This window comes from Lactuca virosa, chromosome 8 (genome assembly GCF_052849685.1).
Source record: "Lactuca virosa cultivar CGN04683 chromosome 8, Lactuca_virosa_CGN04683_v6, whole genome shotgun sequence".
In the NCBI taxonomy this organism is placed as follows: Eukaryota; Viridiplantae; Streptophyta; class Magnoliopsida; order Asterales; family Asteraceae; genus Lactuca; species Lactuca virosa.
Genome location: NC_136433.1, coordinates 184,152,336 through 184,174,006, shown reverse-complemented (window position 1 = coordinate 184,174,006; position 21,671 = coordinate 184,152,336). Strand labels below are relative to the sequence as shown.

Genomic DNA, 21,671 nt, shown 5'->3' with positions numbered 1-21,671 from the left:
TTGGTAATCCATAACTTGAGGACAAATTATGGATTCCATTAAAACACATCAAGATCAAGAATTACACTAACAAACTATTTGCAAATAATTCCTATGATCTACTAAAACTCATAAGTTCATGAACATTCATATCAACAATTTTAAGAATCATATTAACACATACAAAACTTGAAAATTTTTTATAATAACCTTTGAAATTGGATTAGTATAATCATTACCACATCAAAAAGAAGTTTTAAGATTCAAAAACCAGTTTAGGGTAATGATCCTCATCTAATACCAAGCGAAACCCCGGAATTCCGCATACAGGGGCATCACCACGTCGTGGTAAAGACTACCACGTCGTGGTGAGCAGTCAGATGAAAAAATTGTAGAATTTCAACTTTTGAAAAAACATGTAGCATCAAGTATTGTTGAAAACAAGCCTAGGCTATGATACCACTGAAGGGTTTTGAGCATACTAATACTCCGATGGTGTACATGCAACCCTAGAAACCTTGGATCTATGTTTTCTCTAAAATACATGCAAATAATAATTTTCCAAGGTTTACATCCTAACTAGCATGTTGTGGGGTACTTGAATCATAAAACAATAGTAGAATTACATACCTTTTGATAGTGGTTGATTGCTTGGAGTTTAAGAGCCTAGCACCAATAATATGGATGCCTAAAATGGAAGTCACAAATCACCACAAACTTGGAAACTTGAGAGAGTAGTAGCACACTTCTAGAAATCGGCCACACCTTAGTTCTTACACACACTAGTGCCATTTCAAGTTCCAAGGACCCCTTTATATAGTGTGGTGGATTAGGGTTACATTCATGTAAACCCTAATACCCATGACCTTTTATTTCCATAAGATACATGGGTTAAAGCTCCATAGACTATCCATGGACTATCCATGCGAGCCTAGCCCATTCTAAATAAGCATTAGCCCACAGTATATAAATACAAGAGCCCATATTTAATTAGTCACCCTTTTGATCACCAAATTAATTCTAAATTAATTTTAGATCAATACTAATTAAATAATATGATTTCATATTAATATATTAGAACTTATTATATATTAATAAATCATAACTTATACTATTCTAAAAAGATTATCCATATAAATTGTTCGGGTGAAGTGCAACCCAAATGGACCATGCCGGGTCGGGTCAAGTACATCTCAAATATAGTTATGGACTTAGACACCTTATCCAACAGATCCTTGGAGAGTTGGAGTGTCCGTTGCGAGTCTGCATCACCAATAAACACAAGGTCCCTGCTTCTAGCATTTTTCGCGATTGTACTTTAGAAATATTCAGGGTGCCCTTACTAATTGACCTGATTCCCATCTCTATGCGGCATGTGTGTGATCATAGGATTGATTATCTGAGAAGGTTTTGAGTCGTGATTTATTCCGAGAGGCAGCTTGTGATGGTTCAAACACCAAGTGGGGAAAACTAACCATTTATTATGAGGGTACCAACATTGGTTCAACAGTTTTTGTTCGGCAGCCAGGGCTAGGTAGTATCTTCTGCATGGGTGTTATAGTTATCTCGTTTATGTAGTTGACACTCGGGTTGAGGGGAAAGTTTTCGGTTGCGGGTGTGCCAGTGGTTAGGGAGTTCCAAATGTTTTTCCAGAGGAATTACTTGATTTGCCTAGCACGAAGTAGGTGGAGTATCGGATTGATCTGATCCCCGGTCCATCCCGATTGTTAAGACGATGTATCTCCTCGCACCACCAGAGATGCATGAATTGTCCTCTCAGGTCCATGAGCTTTTGGGTAAATAGTTTATCTGACCAAGCAGGTCACCCTGAGAAACGTTGATTTTATTTGTCAAGAAGAAGTATGGTTCTCACCGAATATGCATAGATTAGCGGGATTTGAACAAATTGATGGTGAAGAATCGTTACCCACTTCCTAGGATTGACGATCTTTTCAATCAGCTGCAGGGTGCATCTTGGTTCTCCAAGATTGATTTGAGGTCGGGATACCATCAGATGAGGGTCGGAGAAGAGGACATGGAGAAAACATCATTCCAAACTCAATATGGACATTATGAGTTCGTGGTGATGTCGTTTGGTCTCACCAATGCATCTACACCATTTATGGACCTGATGAATTGGGTATGCAGACTGATATTCGACCGATTGGTCATTGTTTTCATTGATGACATTCTAGCTTACTCCAAGACCAGGGAGCAGCATGAGGAACACCTTCAGGAGTTACTTCAAGTGCTGAGGAGGGTGAGACTTTATGCCAAGTTCTCCAAGTGTTAGTTTCAGTTACGATAGGTCCAGTTCTTGGGACACCTCATCGATCAGAACAGGAGGTCAGTCGATCCGGCCAATATTGTGGAAGTTATATAGTGGGAGGTTCTGAAGTCCCCATTTGAGATCAAGAGTTTTCTATGTTTGGCAGGTTACTATAGGAGGTTCATTGAAGATTTCTCCAAGATTGGTATTCCTCATACTCGCTTGACGAAGAAATATGTGGAATTCCATTGGGGGCCTAAGCAGCAGGCTGCATTTGAGACTCTGACGCAAATGTTATGTAAGGCCTCGATATTGACCCTTCCAGATGTAGTTGAGGATTTTGTGGTATTTTGTGATGCTTTGATCATGGATTTGGGGGAGGTGCTCGTGCAGCAGGGTAGGGTCATTATGTATGCTTCTAGAAAGCTGAAGCCTCATGAGGTTAGGTATCCAATGCACGATTTAGAGTTAGGAGTCGTGGTGTTTGCCCTCAAGATTTGGTGACACTATCTTTATGGGGTTCGTTGTACCATCTATACAGATCACAAGAGCCTGAGATGTCTTATGGATCAACCGAATCTAAACATGAGGCAACATAGGTGGCTTGATGTGGTCAAGGATTATGACTGTGAGATTCTTTATCATCCAGGGAAGGCCAATGTTGTCACCAACACTTTGAGCTGCAACACGGCTAGTACTCCCATTCGAGGATTATGTTGGAGGATGACAATCATTTCACCACTTTCCCACCTGATCAGAGATGCTCAAGTCGATCGACCAAAGAGGGAGAATTGGAAGAAAGAGAAGATCATGGACCAAAATGGCAGGTTTTTCACTGATAATCGAGGACTTATGACCCAGTGTGGCGGTTTTGGGTCCGAGTTTCTGGTGGGGTCCGACACACATTATTAAAGGAGGTGCACAAGTCTAGGTTCTCGATACACCCTGGAGCTACGAAGATGTACGATGACTTCATACTTAGTTATTGGTGTCCATGCATGAAGAAGGAGATAGCTTGGTATTTAGAGAGATGTTTGACCTACCAGATGGTCAAAGCAGAGCACAAAAGATCACACGACAAGTTACAGCGCTTGGAGGTTCCCATGTAGAAATGGGAGCAGATTACCATGGATTTTATCACTAAATTGCCAAGGACGACCAAGGTATTTGATACCATATGTGTTATTATTGATCGCCTGACCAAGATTTCCCATTTTCTTTCCATTCGAGTGGGTTCTTCGGCCAAGAAATTGGCCGACGTATATGTACACGAGATCATTACTTGCCATGGTGTACCGGCTTCCATTGTATCTGGTAATAATGTACGATTCACTACTCGGTTTTGGCAGAGGTTTCATTAGGATTTGGGTATGAGATTGCACTTCATAACTGCTTATCACCCACAGACAGAAGGTCAAAGTGAGCAGTCTATTCAGATGCTAGAGGATATGTTCGGGGATTGTTTCATTGATTTTGGTGGGAGTTGGGATTCCTACTACACTCTAGCTGATTTTTCTTACAACAACTATCATTCCATTGCTGGGGCACCTTCGTATGAGCTTTTGTATGGGATGAAATATTGTACTCCAGTTTGTTGGGGAGAGGTCATCCATAGGGTCATGAGGAGGACTGAAATGGTACTTCAGACAACGGAACTTATTTCACACATTAGATAGAGGTTACAGACAACACATAAACAACACAAGCGTTATGCTGATAGGAGACTGTCTGATTTGGAGTTTCAGGTTGGGGATATGATTTTACTGAATGTATTACCCTAGAAGGGTGTTATACGCTTCTGGAAGTGAGGCAAGTTAGCCTCCGCTTTATCGTGTAATTTCGAGTGGTGGCTAGGTTAGGCAAGGTGGCGTACGGATTAGACCTGACTGAGGAGCATAGTAAGATTCATAAAACCTTCCATGTTTCTCAGCCTTAGAAGTGCTTGGTTGATGATACGGTTATGGTCCCATTAGACGACATTCAGGTCGATGAGTGCCTGATTTATATAGATAGGCCGATGACTATTCTAGATAGCAAGACGAATTCCGTGCACAACAAGGTAGTACCCTTAGTCAAGGTTCAGTGGCAGCATCGGAGGGGTTCCGAGTGGACTTCGAAGCCCGAGTAGGAGATGTGCGAGCACTACCCAGATCTATTGAAACCTGAGGATTTCAAGGACGAAATCTAGTTCAATTGGGGGAGAATTGTATCACCAAGTTTCAGGCAAGCATCTCTTCTGAGTTTATGAATTAAGTCTTTAAGGATGAAAACTTTGGTCACGATGTGACCATGTGTGTGTCACAACGTGATGGTTCCCGAGGAAGAACACGTATCTCATTGGGTGTCACGACGTGACAACATATTGGTCACGAGGCGATAGTCCTGCATGCAAAACCCTAAATATGCGGTCTGTGCCCCTATTTAAGGGAAGTGAGAGCTAGGTTTTGCATACCCTCATCCTCTATCACCTCCCTTCACCCTCAAGAAAACCCTAATCCTCCACTGTTGATTATGAGCTCCTTTTTGGTGGGTTATAGCCTTGAAGAATGAGAGAAGGAATTTTGGTGTATCATCTCAGCTAGCAAGCCTCTCCTTCATCATCTTGAGTTGCCTTAGGACTCTTGTAAGTCCTAAAGTTCCTACCTTTTGAGCACAATCATGTTAGATCTGGAGTTTTGTCCACTTTTCTTAATGTTTGAGGAAGTATGAATGTTGGAAACTCATAAAGTTGGCAACTTTATGAGTTCTTGAGGCTCATTTGTGATCCCTTGTCCCAGATCTGGAGAGATATTGAGTTATGGGTCCATGCATTAGATTATATCTCATTTTCCTTCATTTTGACGTAGCTTATGTCCAATACATGCATTGGACATGCATATCTAAAAAAAAAAAATTTATGGTGATTTGGGATAGAGAAAACGTTCTGGAAAGTTTGAGTGCTTGGCTTGAAAGAATAAGAGCTTAAAGCATTATGTTGTCCAGAGCGATCCGCGCGATGTGAAAGGTTGGTTGTCACAACTTGACGATGATCAGCTTCGCGATTATTTTTTTCTCACGCTGCCAAGACGTTGCAACCAGCTGAGTGAAGTTTGAGCGTTGACTTTTTGACCTAACTTGACTTTAGGTTAATTTGAGAGTTTTGGGTTATACATTGAGATTTGCTCCCTGTTTGTTGTATAAGTGACCTGTAGTTCCGGTTATTGGATCTGTGGTTAGTGTTGTAATCGACTAGACTGTGAGGTGAGTTTTCTCACTATACTTTGTATTATAGAATGTGTCCTTGTGTGTAGGATGTTGTTATGTTGTCATTATCTGTTAGACTGGTAGATTTTCTATGATTACATGTGCTTGCTTGTTATATTTTTATGCATATGTCGACATAGTGTAGTTGGGATGAGGCGGTACAACTTTATGCTATAGGCCAACAAACCCGAGGGCAATCCAGTCTTATGTTTTGGGCCCCGAGGGTAATCCGATTTTATGATTGTAGGCTCAGGGCAAATATAGTCTTATAACTTTGGGCCTAGGGGCAATCCAGTTATATATTGTGGGCCCAATGTGCATGCATTGTATATGTATTGTTGTGTGGGGTATTTTGGGTAAACTCACTAAGCTTTGGCTTACAGTTGTGGATTTCTATGTTTTCAGATACTGCAGATGATCGGGGCAAGGCAAAGGCGTGATCTTACACATCCTCCTACTGATTTATCTTTTGAGAGATTAGCTTGATACTCTAATTTCTATGGATTTGATTTGAAAACGATGTTTAGACATCTTGTGGAATCATGAAAATGTCTCTTTAAAAATGAAAATTTTTGTCACGATTTTTGTGATGTTACAAAATGCCTCTTAAAAGCTTACCTTAATCAAAGAGACCTACCTTAAGCCTCCCTTATAGCAATAAAGTGGACGAGCCTAGTCATAGTAAGACTAACAATTCACATTTGGATAAAACATGCGATGACACAATGTTTATTTTGGTGTTATACATATAAATAGTATTTTACAATATAACATAATTAATGTTTATGTGTCTTCTAATTCTTTTGACACAAAGTCAACAACTAAGTGATAAAAGATCTAATATTTTGTCTTTTAGTTAATCTTATAATTAAATAAAATGTAACTTTATCTTTTAGTATAAAGGCTAGTTTGTAGGTGAATATAATTGAAAGAAATGAGTAACTAGAAATAAAAAACCAATTTAGAAGAATTTGGAGCTTCAGGTTTCATGACATGGGGAAAGAACTGCCATGTCGTGACACCCAGAAAACACACGATTTAGTTAAATTATTATTTAGGTTTTCAGCTGCAAGCCACGATGTGAACGACAGTTGATCACAACATGGAGATGAAGTCACTCATGATCCATGTAGATACCACAACGTGGTGGAGGACCATCCACGTCGTGATGAAGAGGCAGATCGACTTAAACGTCGATTTTTCAATGCATTAACGAATTTAATTTCAATCAATGCAACTTTCTCTTATTTAAAATTAATTTAAATACAAACCCTATACATACAAACCTAATGTAATACCTGTTTCTTAGCATCGAGAATTATACTATTATTGTGTTTATTATGAAAGTAAATTTTGACATATGTTGTGATAAATTATGCCTAAATGAGTGTTCTTGAGTAAAATAATTGACATTGTAGATGTTATAGTTGAAAGGATAGTTTATGAATCCAAAATGTGTGAAATGTAGCAAAAACCAGACCTCACGACGTGAGACAAGAAGCTCACGACGTGATCGTGAAAGAACGGTGATTAAGTTACGTAAGTGAACAGTAGTAGTAACCTACTTTGTTGTCTCACGACCTGAAAAGAGGTGCTCACGACGTGAGCAAAGTATAATATCTGATTTGTCATAAAACAAAAGTGTCAGGAAAAAGAAGACTCACGATGTGAACCTAATGCTCACGACGTGAGCCCGAGCAGCCCATAAAAAAATAATTTTGTCTTAAAATAGGGGCATTCAAATCCAAACATAAAAACACACACTTAAGGTGCGAAAAACCCCCATTTAAACCCTAGAAGTCAGTTCTTGAGGAGATCACTTGATTTAAACAACCAAATGGTGAATTAAGGTAAGAATAACTTGTTTTAACACATTTGATTTCAATTTTGAGCAAGATTTCTTGTTAGTCTTGATGAAACCCTAGATGAAGGGTACATGTCTAGTTGATGATGATGAGTTAGGATTTATGTTAAATAGCCTAATTATGTTTATTTCCATTGATTTGAGTATCATGTGAATGAATGATATTATGTGTGATGTTTGATGTAAAATTTTTGTGAAAGGAAGATATGGTCTTAATAGATAAAGACATATGATGCTATTAATTTATATGATAGTAAAATTGTATGAGAAAGTTATTTATGGATGTTAGATAATCGAGAAACATAGAGTTAAAGACTTTAAGATGTTATATTGATCATGATCATAAATTCAAAATCATATGGATGGTTTAATAATTAATGATCTTGAAACTTTATTAAATAGGGAATCAAGAAAGGATTCATGGAAGGGAGGAGAAATTGTTGGAGTATCGTCCTCACAAACCATAACAAAGGTGAGTAACTTCATTTTTACTCATAATGTTAGATGTTTATTGTTGATTGTTTATGTAGTTTATTATAATTATTCAATTCTTATTATGATAAGATGTTATGATTAAAGATAAAAGTTTACTTAAATAAGGATTTGGAAAGTATGATAATTAAATGAGAATTTAGTGATATGATTAGAGATGTCAAATGGACAAGTGAGATCATTGGTAAAATAATTAAAATAAATGTTTGAGAATGTATTGATCAACTATATGATTGAGATGATATCATACGAGGTTATATTTGAAGATGAATTGGTAATGATGATCAAATATATGGAAACGAGCATTCCATATGAGATTATTGAGTTTATTACACGAGGCTTGTACTAAAGACGAGTTAGTATTGACGACCACAATTATAGAAAAGAGTATTCCATAATCAATGAGTATTGATCATATTATGATCTCTATATGAGAATATTGTTAGGATAACGAAATAAACGTGATAATTGAGAAATACCATTTTGTATTAAATGCCAACAACTATTACTCACTAAGCATTATGCTCATATTATTGATTATTTATGTTTTCGGGTTATAGACATATGGACCGAGGGGAGGTAGTGAAGGTGTAGTCATGTTTTGAAATCAACTTTTGAAACGTAATGTGACTTATAAATAATGTTTCTTTTGTAAACCTGGCTATGATATAAACTTGTGAATTATGGTTAATGATATGTACACTTTTGTTTAAAAAAAATTAGTGTACTTATTTTAGCCGGGTGTTACAAGTTTGGTATCAGAGTTAGGGGTTTAAGTGAAATTGGGTATTTCAAAATAGATTTATACATAACTTAAACCAAGATGAGTAACATGAGATGACTACTCTACACTGTCGTATGCCCGCAATGAGTATTGATTTGAGAATTTAGATACTGATCATGATAAATTCAGATTATAATTTTATGAAGATGATTTGCTAAAGTGGTGAAATTATGTTCTAAAGATGGTGAATACCCGAAACAGAGGTGAATCTCACAGTAGAGCGGAGAGGTTTCAAGGCTCAGTACGACCGAGGGGACAAGAGAAGCCACCTGAACAACCTTCTGATTTTAAAACAACAATTATGGATGAGGTCGCTAAAGTTATACGAGATGTATTCCTACTCTCTTAGCAGCTAGAGAGGAGGAAAATCAGAGGAGAGGAAAAGATAAAGAGCCTGAGATTGGTAATAAAGAAGGACAAGGTAATAATGAAGTTGAAAGACCAATAGATGAATCATCTAAAAAGTTAGGATGTACTTTTAAAGAATTTGTGGATTGCAAACCTACTGAGTTTTCAGGGAAAGATGATCTCGTAGCTGCTATGACATGGCTAACACATACAGAAAATAAATTTCGCACTAGCAAATGTGTGGAAAAAGATAAACTAGATTTCGCTACAAATCTACTTACTGGAGCAGCCCATTACTGGTGGGATATGATGAGTAGCACCTTGGGTGAAGAACTGATAAGTATGTTTACTTGGGATCAGTTTAAAGTAAAGTTTTATGAAGAATACTGCTCTCAAACCACAGTCCGACAACTGAAGCAAGAATTTTCACAACTCACTCAGGGGTCGAAATCAGTTCAAGAATACAGTGTAGAATTTAATGATAAAGCTCATTTTGCAAAGCATATGGTTGATACAGAGGAAAGAAAAATAGACAAATATCGATGGGGATTGAGCACTCAAATACGAGAATTATACGCGAATCCAAATATACCACTTTTCGTAAAGTGGTAGATGTTGCAAAAGATTATGAGTTGGAGATCAAACGTAAAGATCGAGAAAGAGAACTAAATGACGAGAGAGATAACCGAGGAGAAAAACGACGTTGGGAAGGAAAATCTGAAGGATCTGCGAAAGGAGGGAGAGCTTGGAAGAAACTGTATAATTCTGATACAAGGAGGAACGAAGGAAAATGGTGTGATGAGTGTCGCAAACGACATGTTAGAAGTTGTGAAAGTATTGCAACTACTTTAAAATGTTTCCAATGTGGTAATTCAGGACATACTGCTCGAAATTGTTTATCAAACAAGCTGTTGTGCTTCAACTGTGGAGAAGGAGGGCATTTTTATGCAAACTGCCCGAGAACAAAAATGACTGTGCCGGGAGACGTTAGACAAGATGATAGAGGCAATATGAAATAGGTGAAAAAGGAAGAAGGGAGAGAAGTTGTTACGAGGGGATGAGCCTTTCAGATGATAGTTGAGGAAGCCCGGGACAAACCCGATGTTGTCTCAGGTACTTTTGCTTTTAACTCATCTCCAATATGTGTTGTATTCGATACGGGTGATATAGTTTCAAAAAAATTTATTGAGAAATTAAAGATACCGTCCGTCCCACTAAATGAGAAAATTGTTGGATTAGGTTTCTAAGCTCATAACTATAATTGGTATGTACTTGAATTGATAGTAGCAATGTCCTTTTGGGTTGCCTTCAAACCTGGCAATTGAATAGGATAACGGTTAATAAATTAATCTGAAATCAAGATAGATGATTTATTAATGTATTATGGATATAATATATTAATTAGAAATAATATTTTTTAATTAATATTTAATCAAAAATTAATTTGGAATTAATTTTGGGATTAAAAGAATTAATTAAAACTGTAGGGACTAAAGGTGACAATGTTTAATAGTTGAGCATTAAGCATTCTAGAACCACCCTAAATGGGGGAACGAATTCTAGGGTGTTCCTAGGGTTTCCTTGAGCTCTAAGGGTGCCTTGGATGCCTTAGGGAGAAAGTTAAGGGATTAGGGTTATCTTGGATACACCTGCCTAATCCAAATGATAGGTTTGTTTATGAGCCATTAGAGGCGCGACACTTGTGGTGCTCGCTACCAAAGTTCAAGATCTTTCAGGGTTTTATTGTTATTACAATATAACAATCAAGGTATGTATCCTAACCCTAATTATACGTTAATTTCGAAAATTACATGTGCCTCCTAGGGTTTCTAGCTCTTGTGTTCAATGCTTGTATGTCTAATAATGAAAACATAGATCCTAAAATTAGGGTTGCATGCACACATATGGTTGTTTGTTATGTATAAAACCCATCAGTAGTATCAGAGTGTATGGTTTTTGAAGGGTTTTGAGCACTATAAAAATCCTATGCTGCACATACAACCCTAAATGCCTTGGATCTAAGTTTTCTCAAGTTATACATGCATTTTCATTTTTTGTGCAAAGCATGAACCCTAACTAGCATACAATTGGTGATATACAACATAAAAGCTAGTTAGATGATTACCTCTTGTAGTAACTTATAGTTCTTGATCTTTCAAGAGCTTAATACCTCAAATGAAATACCCCAAATAAGTTACAAACACCAAATGCAAATGAAGGCTTATGAGAGAGGTTATGAATCACCAAAAATCGGCTAGGGTTTACTTCTAGGAAGTGGTGGCCGAATTTTAGAAGGCTAGGGGTTACTTTTATAGTGTGGAATCCTTAATGTTTCTTACATACAACCCTAATTCACTTAAACCTTTAAGTATTCCAATGATCCATATGAAAATCCCTTTGGACTAAATCTTTATGGACTCTCATATAGATTTGGTCCATCCCTAATCATGGATCATTAGCCCAAACTATAAGTATCACTGATTTACTTAATCAGTCCCTGTAAATTTTAATCATCACTTTTGATAACTAATATAACTCCAAATTAATTCTTGATCAATAGAATAAAATAATATGATTTCTCAATTAATATATTATACTTATAATATATTAATTAATCACAAATAACCTCTTTCTCAAATATCCATCCTATCAAATTGCTATGGTGAAGGCAACCCAAATGGACCATGCTACTATCGGGTCAAGTACATACCAACTATAGTTATGGGCTTAGACACCTAATCAAACAGTCTCCCACTTGGATAAGTCTAATAACTATAACTTCCAATGCAATTTTTAATCCGATTAGCAATCGTAGCTCTTGAAAGCCGCCGTCGAACTTTGACCTAGTCAATGACGCGTCCTTTAGATAAGGGATCACATAATCCTCTGTTCTTTAAGATATCATGTGGACAAAGATAAGGAATAAAGTCATACTCATTGTCCAACAGTTTGTTTCCCGATTTGTGATTTGTTTGACATAGAACTTAATTGAACATATCAATTGAGTCCTGACCGGGCCCAACACATAAGTCAAAACAAAATCATCGAGGGGCCCAAGTTATCGCTTTTAATCCTCTTAGGATAAAAGGAACAGATAAACTTCGACTTATATGCTTGTAGCAATTACTTGTTAAATTATACACAACAATACGTTTTGTAACATCAAGTTACTGATGCGTTTTCGTAATATCAATGGACAACCAACTCGTAATTAACAACTCGTATATATCAGTTTGAAGACTATACGATATTATCGTCTCATAATCACTCGTGATAGATTCCATGAAGTGATTCATGTGAGCATGGGTTTAATCCAATACTCAAATCGTATTTCAGGTGGACTCATGAACGTTGCAACAAACTTTTGCTATGTCTAAACACCTTAGACAATCTACAAGCCAATTCATGACAGTCTAAATTCATAGCTACTTCCAAACTATGGTCGACTGTGGATAGTTCAAATAATCATATTATTCTGGAAGTCAAAACATGCAAAAGTGAAACACAAAATAACTAATTGACAAAAGACAGTAAACTTTACTTATAAATAAAACTCTTATTACTTAATCATCAAATGTGAATTACATTTACTTATTACATGTTTCAAATTGTCTATCTAATCACTAAAACTAATATCGTCCCTCAGGCCAATGCTCCTAACATGCTGAAAATACTGAACCCTACTCAGTCCCTTCGTAAGGGGATATGCTGGGTTATCCTCTGACGATACCCTATTCACTACGAGGAGTCCCTATTCTACTCGATGTCTTATTATGTGGTATTTTCTGTCGATGTGCATGGATGTGCCATGATCCCTTGGTTCCTTGGTTAAGGCGACCGCACCCTCGTTGTCACAGAAAATCTCCATAGGCTCCTTTACAGCCGGTACAACTCCAAGGTCTCCAATGAAGTTCTTTAGCCATATTGCCTCCTTCGACGCTTCGCTTCCTGTTATGTACTCTGATTCGCACGTTGAATCAGCTACAATCTCCTTTTTGGAACTTTGTATGTTGCTTCTCCTCCGTTGAGGGTAAATACCCAGCCCGAATGAGAGCGGAAACTATCTCTATCGGTCTGGAAGCTGGCGTCACTATACCTTGTTACTCTCAAGTCATTACTCCCACTGAGTGTAAGGACCCAGTCCTTAGTCCCCTGTAGGTACTTACGAATGTTCTTTACTGCTATCCAGTGAGTTCTACCATGATTCCCTTGATATCGACTAACTATGCTCAAAGAAAAAGCCAAATCAGGGCGAGTACATTGCATAACATACATGATCAAGCCAACGGTGGAAGGATATGGTGCTCGACTCATTTCTGCTATTTCGGTATCGGTACTCGGACTCTGAGTCTTACTCAGTTTTGTATTGCTCTGGATAAGCAATTCTCCTTTCTTGGAATTCTCCATGTTGAAATGTTTGAACACCTGGTCCAAGTAGGTACTTTGACTAAGCCCTATTAGTCTTTTACTCTTATTTCTCAATATCCTTATCCCTAGAATGTAAGCAACTTCGCCGAGGTCCTTCATAGCGAAACACTTCCCAAGCCAGGGCTTAACTTCCTGAAAGGTTGGAACGTCGTTTCCTATGAGTAGTATGTCATCCACATACAATACCAGAAAGCTAACTATACTCCCACTAGCCTTGACATATACGCATGACTTATCCTCGCTTCTCAAAAAACCAAACTCTTTGACTTTCTCATCGAAACAGAGATTCCATCTGCGAGATCCTTGCTTTAATCCATAAATGAATTTCTCAAGCTTACACACTCTATCAGGGTACTTTACATCCACAAAACGCTCTGGCTGACCCATGTAAACATCTTCAACCAGTTTCCCATTAAGGAAAGTGGTTTTGACATCCATCTGCCATATTTCATAATCATGAAACGCAGCTATGGCTAGCATAACCCTTATAGATTTGATCTTCGTTACTGGTGAGAAGGTCTCGTCATAGTCAACTCCAGGATTTTGAGTAAAGCCCTTCGCAACCAATTGTGTCTTATATGTGTGTACTTTCCCGTCTTACGACCTGGTACATTGTCAACCAAGTTCCAAACATGATTGTCATACATAGACTGAATCTCGCTGTCCATTGCCTCTTTCCACTTCGTAGACTCTTGGCCTGCCATGGCTTCCTTGTAGTTGTTAGGTTCATCCAAATTTACTAGTGTGTTATCACTGATAAACGTATCACCTTCACTTGTTATATGAAAACCATATAACACAGGTGGAACACTAACTTTACCGGAACGTCTGAGAGGTAAGGACTGGTCAACTGGTTCAATAGGAGTCTCATCCTCAGGTTGATTGCTAGTGTTAGAAGTTCCTTCATCGCTTAACTCTTGAAGCTCTTCAAGGTCAATTTTCCTCCCACTATCCTCTTGGAATATGAGTTCTCTTTCACGAAAGACACCCCTTTGTGCTACGAAGACCACATTCTCACTAGGTCTATAGAACAAATATCCAAAGGATTTTTGTGGGTAGCCAATGAAAATACAACGCTCACTACGAGGTTCGAGCTTGTCGTGAGTCTCTCGTCTTACGAAAGCCTCGCAACCCCAAACCTTGATATGTTCTAACGAGGGAATTTTCCATGTCCACATTTTGTGACGTGTTTTGGCAACCTTCTTAGTTGGGACTAGACTAAGGATATGGGCCGCTGTCTCTAAGGCATACCCCAGAATGAGATAGGTAACAAAGCTCGACTCATCATAGAACGAACCATGTGTAACAAGGTTCGATTGCGCCCCTCAGCCACACCATTCAGCTGCGGTGTCCTAGGTGGCATCAAATGTGAAACAATTCCACATTCCTTAAGATAGTCGTGGAACTCAATACTAAGATACTCACCACCTCGATCGGATCGGAGCATCTTTATTTTTCTGCCCAATTGATTTTCCACTTCTTGCTTAAACTCTTTGAACTTTTCAAAGGTTTCTGACTTTTTCCTTATTAAGTAGATATATCCATATCTGCTATAATCGCCAGTAAAGGTTACATATAAGCGGTTAGCATCCCTTATGGCGGATCTGAAGGGCCCACACACATCAGTGTGTATGAGATCCAACAAACCCTCACATCTTTCAAAAGTACAAGTGAAATGTGACTTGGTCATCTTTCCAAGCAAACAAGATTCGCATGTGTCATCCGACTTTAAGTAAGCAAGGCTCTTTTCGTTATAGCTTAGTTAAAAAGATAATTTTTATTGTAAACCTTTGATTAACCCTGGGATGTAAACTGTTTTATATTTTTATAGAATTCTACATTTGTAAGAAAAACTCTGATAATTCTCTTAGATATTTTTATAGAATTCTACACATCACAAGGTTCTTTAGGTAAGCAAGGCTCTTTGCCAATTTCAATATCTATGAAACTCCTAGATCTATTGAGATTCATTGACTATCAATGGCATGTTAATCTCATATCGTGCTCAATTCATTTCTATGACAGGGATGTCGTGGATCATGAAGCAAATGGTGAATCAACCATGCAAAAACCGTGTGATGCTTGGTTCAAGTTACGCTTGAGATTCACGAGTCTCACATCATTTCCAACCATAATCTTCAAATTGATGGGTCGGCTAACCGCACACGCTCCATAAACGAATTATAAATAAATGTGTGTTTTTTATGGGTAACACATGATTCATGTTTTTAATTATATAAAATAGGAATTTGGTTTTATTACTTTAGTTAATAATTTTAACGTTGAACATGTATCCTATAAAAGCCTTTCGGTAACTCCACTCCCAAAATGCAAAGAGACGGTAGGGGTGGTAAGTTATGAGCTTTTAAAAACCGACCTTATTAGGAATCTAAGAGATATCCTTGAACCTCTGTTATTGCATTAGAACGGTTGAGACTAGTCATTGTTCGACTGATAATGTATTAATTAAGCATGTGAGGGCACATGTTGTAATTATGTCATACTATAGTAATCATACTATATAAAAAACTTAAATCTTTTAAATTTATGTCTTATTAGATATTTAAAATTAACTCTATATTAAATAATATTTAAAACTTCAAAATAAATATTTAGATTTAAATTTAATTTAAATAATATTTAAAATTTAAAGACTTATCGATTTAAATTTATCTTAAATATTCAAATTTAAATAACTACTAAATAATACTTAAAATTCGATTTAATCTTAATATTCAGATTTTAATCCTTTTAAAATAATATTTGAAATTAAGTGTTTATCCAAATCGAAGAACCTAGCAGAAAACACGACTGCACGCCTCTCGTCGAACAAGACGTGCCGCATCTAATGATGGTTTTATCATCCCCAATTAGATGATGCTATTCATTCTTTATACAATTTCAATATCAAAATGTTCAACAATATTGTCCCATGGTTATGTCATATTATACATGATAAATAACTTCATGACCTTTCCACCAAACCAATCTCATCCTCATCCTGGACTTCAAAGCCGACCCCCCCCCCCCCCCCCCCCCCGATGTCCCACAAACCAAAACCCTCGACGATTCGATTGACGAGTTCGTACCTAAAACTCAACCCCCTCACTCGAAGGCATCTGCGAGAACCAAGCACCTCTACATGACAAAGGAAAAGAAGCACCGACCACTAAAATGAAGGCAACCCCTCAAGGGTGGATTTTGAGGGAAGAGTTGGTGTTGAAAAAAGCATAGGTCTAACATATCTGAGGACACAAAGGAAGGAAATGCACAATCGATTAAGCATTTTTTTTCTACATATTACTAAACGATTTCTCAAATAAATGGCGTGTGGTGACTATAGTAATAAACAAAAACAGAATAAAAAGTTTCGAGATATCAACAAGAATGTTACAAAAAAGAATGAGTTATACACCAACCTAAAAAGCCAACGGAAAAGTGGACAGAGCGACGAAGAAATTTTCCAATTGACGTATCAATTGTTTCGTAAGAGAAACAATGGAAGGTCATTCAAATATAATGACCCTTGGAAAGTTTTAGGAAATAGTTTGAAATTGAAAGTTATGCAAAAGAAAGCGGCTAAAGTCGCTACAAGAAAAAAAAACAAACAAAAACGACTAGTTACACAACTTCTTCCGATGTTCGTGTCAGATTAGACTTAAATGAAGAAGACGAGCTCAAGTTAGAAGAAATTATCCGCCTGCACATGGGTAAGGACAAAGCGAAAATGATGACTTATTGTTCAAATGCATTGAGATTCAGCGAAGTAAAGGAAATGCTTAAAATGACAGTAAGCTTCAGACAATATAACTTGAATTTCATCGCACATTTAACAATTGAAAAAAAGTGGCCAAAAAAGAAAAGGCGCACGAGGAAAAACAAAATGACGCAAATAGCACGTAAAATGTGACGGAGCCACCCTCCAATTCCTTCCTATATGTTCTAGATCATCAATTATTGGTTTCATATGTACAAGTGTCATATACACCACCACATGTTGTTGTTATGATGATATATTATAATTTACATGTTGACTTCCCTTTACCGGTTGACCTATACATAACATATATCTGAAAAACATGCAATATTAGTTGCAACAACCAGTATCCAGTGGAGGGAAAGTTGGGTTCAGAGCTTCCTCGGATTGACAGGTGAGATTTTTATTCTGGGTGCATTTATTTTTTTTTTCTTTTGAACGGCTTTTATTATGTGTGCATATATGATTAAAGTTAAGCCTTCCTTATGTTATTTCAGTTTTTGTTTATTATCGATATGATAGTGTAACAAGCATTTTTTGTATTATTGACCAATAATGATTTCTTAATCTATCAAATGAATGTACATATACGTCAACTGAATATATTATATTTCTTTCTAAGATTTGTGCCTATTTCAGTTTTGTTATATACATCCTATCATACTCACTGTAATGTTTATGGTAAAATGTCATGTAACAATGTTTGTATACCTTATAGCATATGTAATGAAATCAAAGAGTTAGATAATGAGTTTGTGATTTAGAAGGTGTTTGAGATTGTTTTTCAAATGACTAAAAAAGTGATTTGACAATTAAAAGTCAAAAAATTCAAAAAGTTATTTTTTTTTGCCAAGAAGAAAATGATGGTTTTTCAAAAGTAAATAAATATTATCTTTTTGTAACTTTTAGACATTTAAAAGGAAAATTACATTTAAAAGTCAAGAAATACTAAAGTAATAACTTTTTAAAAACAATTTTGGTTTTTCTCTCCTCAAAAATTAAAGTCAAAAACAATTTTTACAAAAATGACTTTTGAGGTTAAAAAATAATCCCAAACACATCTTAATGTTCAAAATTTAAATTATTTTGACTTTTTGACCATATCGTTTGACTGTCCAGATTTTTTTCATCCATTTATTCTTTATTTTCCAACCTTTTAATCCATTTTAATTTACTCGTCTATCTATTTGTTAACTACAAGTTTTATTCATAAACGTACTACGGAAAAAAATAAAATTGTTTTACTTTAATTGCATATAAATAATATAAAGAATATACAAAACTGTTTTATTTAACATATTTTATTTTGTAGATTTGAACTTAATCAATCCTTACTTTTATTATAATATTATATAGAAAATGGTTTATGATTTATAAAATAAATAAATAAATAAATCTTCATCACCATTTCATAACTACTTAATAATTATAGTAATATACTTATGTAAAATACTTAATAATTATAGTAATAATTATAAAATAAATAAATAAATAAATAAATAAATAAATCATCATTGTATAATATACTTAGTAATTATTGATAAAAAGTAATTTTTATGTAATTATTATAGTTGTTTAATGAAAAAAATGTAATCATTAGAGGGTTCAAATACAAATTTAAAAGGGATCAAAGTAGATGAATATACTACTTGGTTGGTAATTAAAAGTATAGGCTTAAGTTCCAATGAATCGAAGGGGGCAGTTTCTAAGTACAAGAATTGTTTTAAAGGAGCTGGAGTTTAAGATTGCTTGGTTGGTAATTTCAAGGGTGCAAAAGCATATTGAAGATCGCCAAATATGTCTGATGTCTCAGTTAAAAGTTTTTCGTTATTCTTGGTTGGCTCATCATAGTATATTGTTACAATTTGCAGTTATTTTGAGTTGTAGGAGAAATTTATCGGAGGATATTTAATTTCTCAAGGGTATATAAATTATTTACTCACCGGTATCTGTTTTATTTATTTATTTATTTACATTATCCTATAGATTTTTCACCTTGTATTTTTATGGTTAATATTTTACTAATAAACTTCTTTATTGAAATTAGATGATATATTTTATTATAAGTTATTCATAAACATACTATTGTAATAAAAGTAACTTGTTTTTCTTCACATTTCAAAAAAAAATTAAAGTTTTTCTTGGAGAAGCACTCTAAAATTTTTAATCTAACTTTTTGTTTTAATGTATATCACCACGTATGACTCAATAATGTGCTTTAAAGTCATTTGTTTATATATTTATTCAAAAAAATGATAATGTACTGCCAAACACATTCAAATTATATACTTTTTAAGACACTTTCTTACGATTGATTATTAACTATCAAAATCAAATACACACCCAGAATCATTAATCCATTAACCTTTATAATATGAATGTACGTAATAACTTGAACAACCAAATAAATCATATGTGACATAATAGTGATTCTATATGTGCATGCATGCCTCCTTTGACAAAAATATAAGTTCATGGATACTAGAAGCTCTTGCTCTTAATTTAATTGATTTCACTTTTAATTGGCAGATCTTGTGTTACTTTATAATGGAAAAAGAACAATACCTAAAGATGCCACTCAAGAGGATAATACTAGCTGTAATTTTGTATGTTCCGTTTTGTATGGCTTCTCTCGGAGTTTCTCAGGTTGGATTATGGGGAACTAAATCTAATGAAGGTCCCCAAAATCGTTGGGCTTTCTTAATTGAAAAAGATCATAAACTGAAGTACATAACTATTGATCATGGTGATCTAATATACTCTCTTGAGTTTACTACTGAATCAAAGGGTGTTCAGTACACTTCACACAAGGCTGGTGGTTGGAATGGTGGCGATAGAGTATCTAAGGTAAACTTCTACCTTCTACACAACCCGACACATACAAAGATAATTGTTTTCTCCTGTGTTTATATTATTGAACTTGGTAATAGTTAAACTTATCCATTTGCTTGGCCAGGTTGTTTTTGAAGATGACGAGGAAATAACAGGCATTGATGGAACAGTTGGGGTATCGACTGGGGAATATGCTGGTTACACAATAATTTCGTCACTGTCTTTTGTTACGAACAAGAAGACTCATGGACCTTTTGGTCAAAAAACACATACTCTTTTCACTGTACCATGGGTAAAAGGGAGTTTTGGTGGATTTTATGGCCTTGCAGGCTACTATATTGATGCAATCGGTGTCTACATCACGGCTTCATCTGACAAAATTGCACGGGTTGGGATTTGGGGAACAAAATCTCCTGGAGGTCCCCAAAACAAGTGGTCTTTTCAACTTGAGAGAAATCATCATCTAAAGAAGATAACCATTGATCATGGTGATCTCATATACTCCCTCATGTTCACTACCAAATTTAAGGGCGTAGAGAAAACTTCTAACAAGGCTGGTGGCTGGAACGGTGGAGACAGAGTCTCTGAGGTGCAAACTTGACTCAATGAATCTATAATCACTTTTATTATATTAGTTACTATTTATTTTTCCATTTCGCTTTAGGTTACATTTGCTCCCGACGAGGAAATTATTGCTATCAGTGGAACGATTGGCATCTCAAGGGGAACTTATGCTGGCTATACGATAATATCGTCACTCACATTCATCACAAACAAACAAACCCATGGACCTTATGGTAATGTTAGAGGGATACCTTTCAACGTACCATGGGAGAAAGAATCATTTGCTGGATTTTATGGTCTTGCGGGCTATTATATTGATGGCATCGGTGTATACCTAAAGCCTACTATCAATAACTAACCCTCTTAAGCTAAGGGTATGGCGGAATAAAAAGCTTTGCGTGCTATCACATGTGGGGATCCTTACACTTACACATTATCCCTGTCATGCACAAGTTGATTTAGTTGTTGGTGTAACTTGTGATATCTACAATGTACTTCACTACTTGCACCATATTATTAATTTTCATGATTACATCGTTCTATTTTAAACCATTTTTTCTATTAGATTTGTTGTAACATCTTGATATTCAGGATTTCCATTTATGCCCTTGGTAGATAAATTTTATTGCAAATTGGTCCCTTGTAGTATTTTAGAGGAAACGTGTTTCATCACGTACGCTGGGCGTACTTCTCGTACGTTGGGTGTACGTGGCTTGGACCAAACCCTAATCCATTTTGAGAGCATTCTTGAGCCATTAGTGTGTGTTTTCGTGTTCTTAGAGGAAGAAGAAGGAAAGGTAATCATCTTGGAAGCTTGAAGAATAATGGATCCAAAGACACATCATCATTTTGCACAACTTGGAGGTAAAAGCTCTAATCTTGATGAAGTTTTGCTTAGATCTTGATTAGCCATGGATTGTGTTCATGTTGGTCCCATAAGCTTGATGTATTTGAGTATGGGTTACTCTAACTCATTTGAGTTGTCCGTTCAGACGTTTTGGAGTTTTTAGAATCCTAAAAATGTAATCTTGGTCCTTAGTTTTCCTCCATGTATGGACTAGGATGTCTTAATGAGTTAAGTGATGGGTTTTGAGCATTCTAACACTCCTAA

At 36.1% G+C, this 21,671-nt stretch overlaps 1 protein-coding gene across 1 annotated transcript; it reads left to right on the top strand.

Annotated features, from left to right (window-relative positions):
- Window positions 1-17,406: 17,406 nt before the first annotated feature.
- Window positions 17,407-21,109, top strand: LOC145134548 (mannose/glucose-specific lectin-like). Its single transcript, XM_079069385.1, has 4 exons — window positions 17,407-17,558; window positions 19,694-20,011; window positions 20,121-20,585; window positions 20,661-21,109. Exons 2-4 carry the CDS (start codon window positions 19,712-19,714, stop codon window positions 20,916-20,918), a joined length of 1,023 nt encoding a protein of 340 aa, XP_078925511.1. The 5' UTR covers window positions 17,407-17,558; window positions 19,694-19,711; the 3' UTR covers window positions 20,919-21,109.
- Window positions 21,110-21,671: the final 562 nt, after the last annotated feature.

Excerpts from the sequence above, each read along its gene's own strand:
- LOC145134548 (XM_079069385.1), top strand. The coding sequence starts at position 19,712 with ATGGAAAAAGAACAATACCTAAAGATGCCACTCAAGAGGATAATACTA. Across the intron at positions 20,012-20,120 it reads GTGGCGATAGAGTATCTAAG|GTTGTTTTTGAAGATGACGA; the intron begins GTAAACTTCTAC and ends TTGCTTGGCCAG. Across the intron at positions 20,586-20,660 it reads GTGGAGACAGAGTCTCTGAG|GTTACATTTGCTCCCGACGA; the intron begins GTGCAAACTTGA and ends ATTTCGCTTTAG.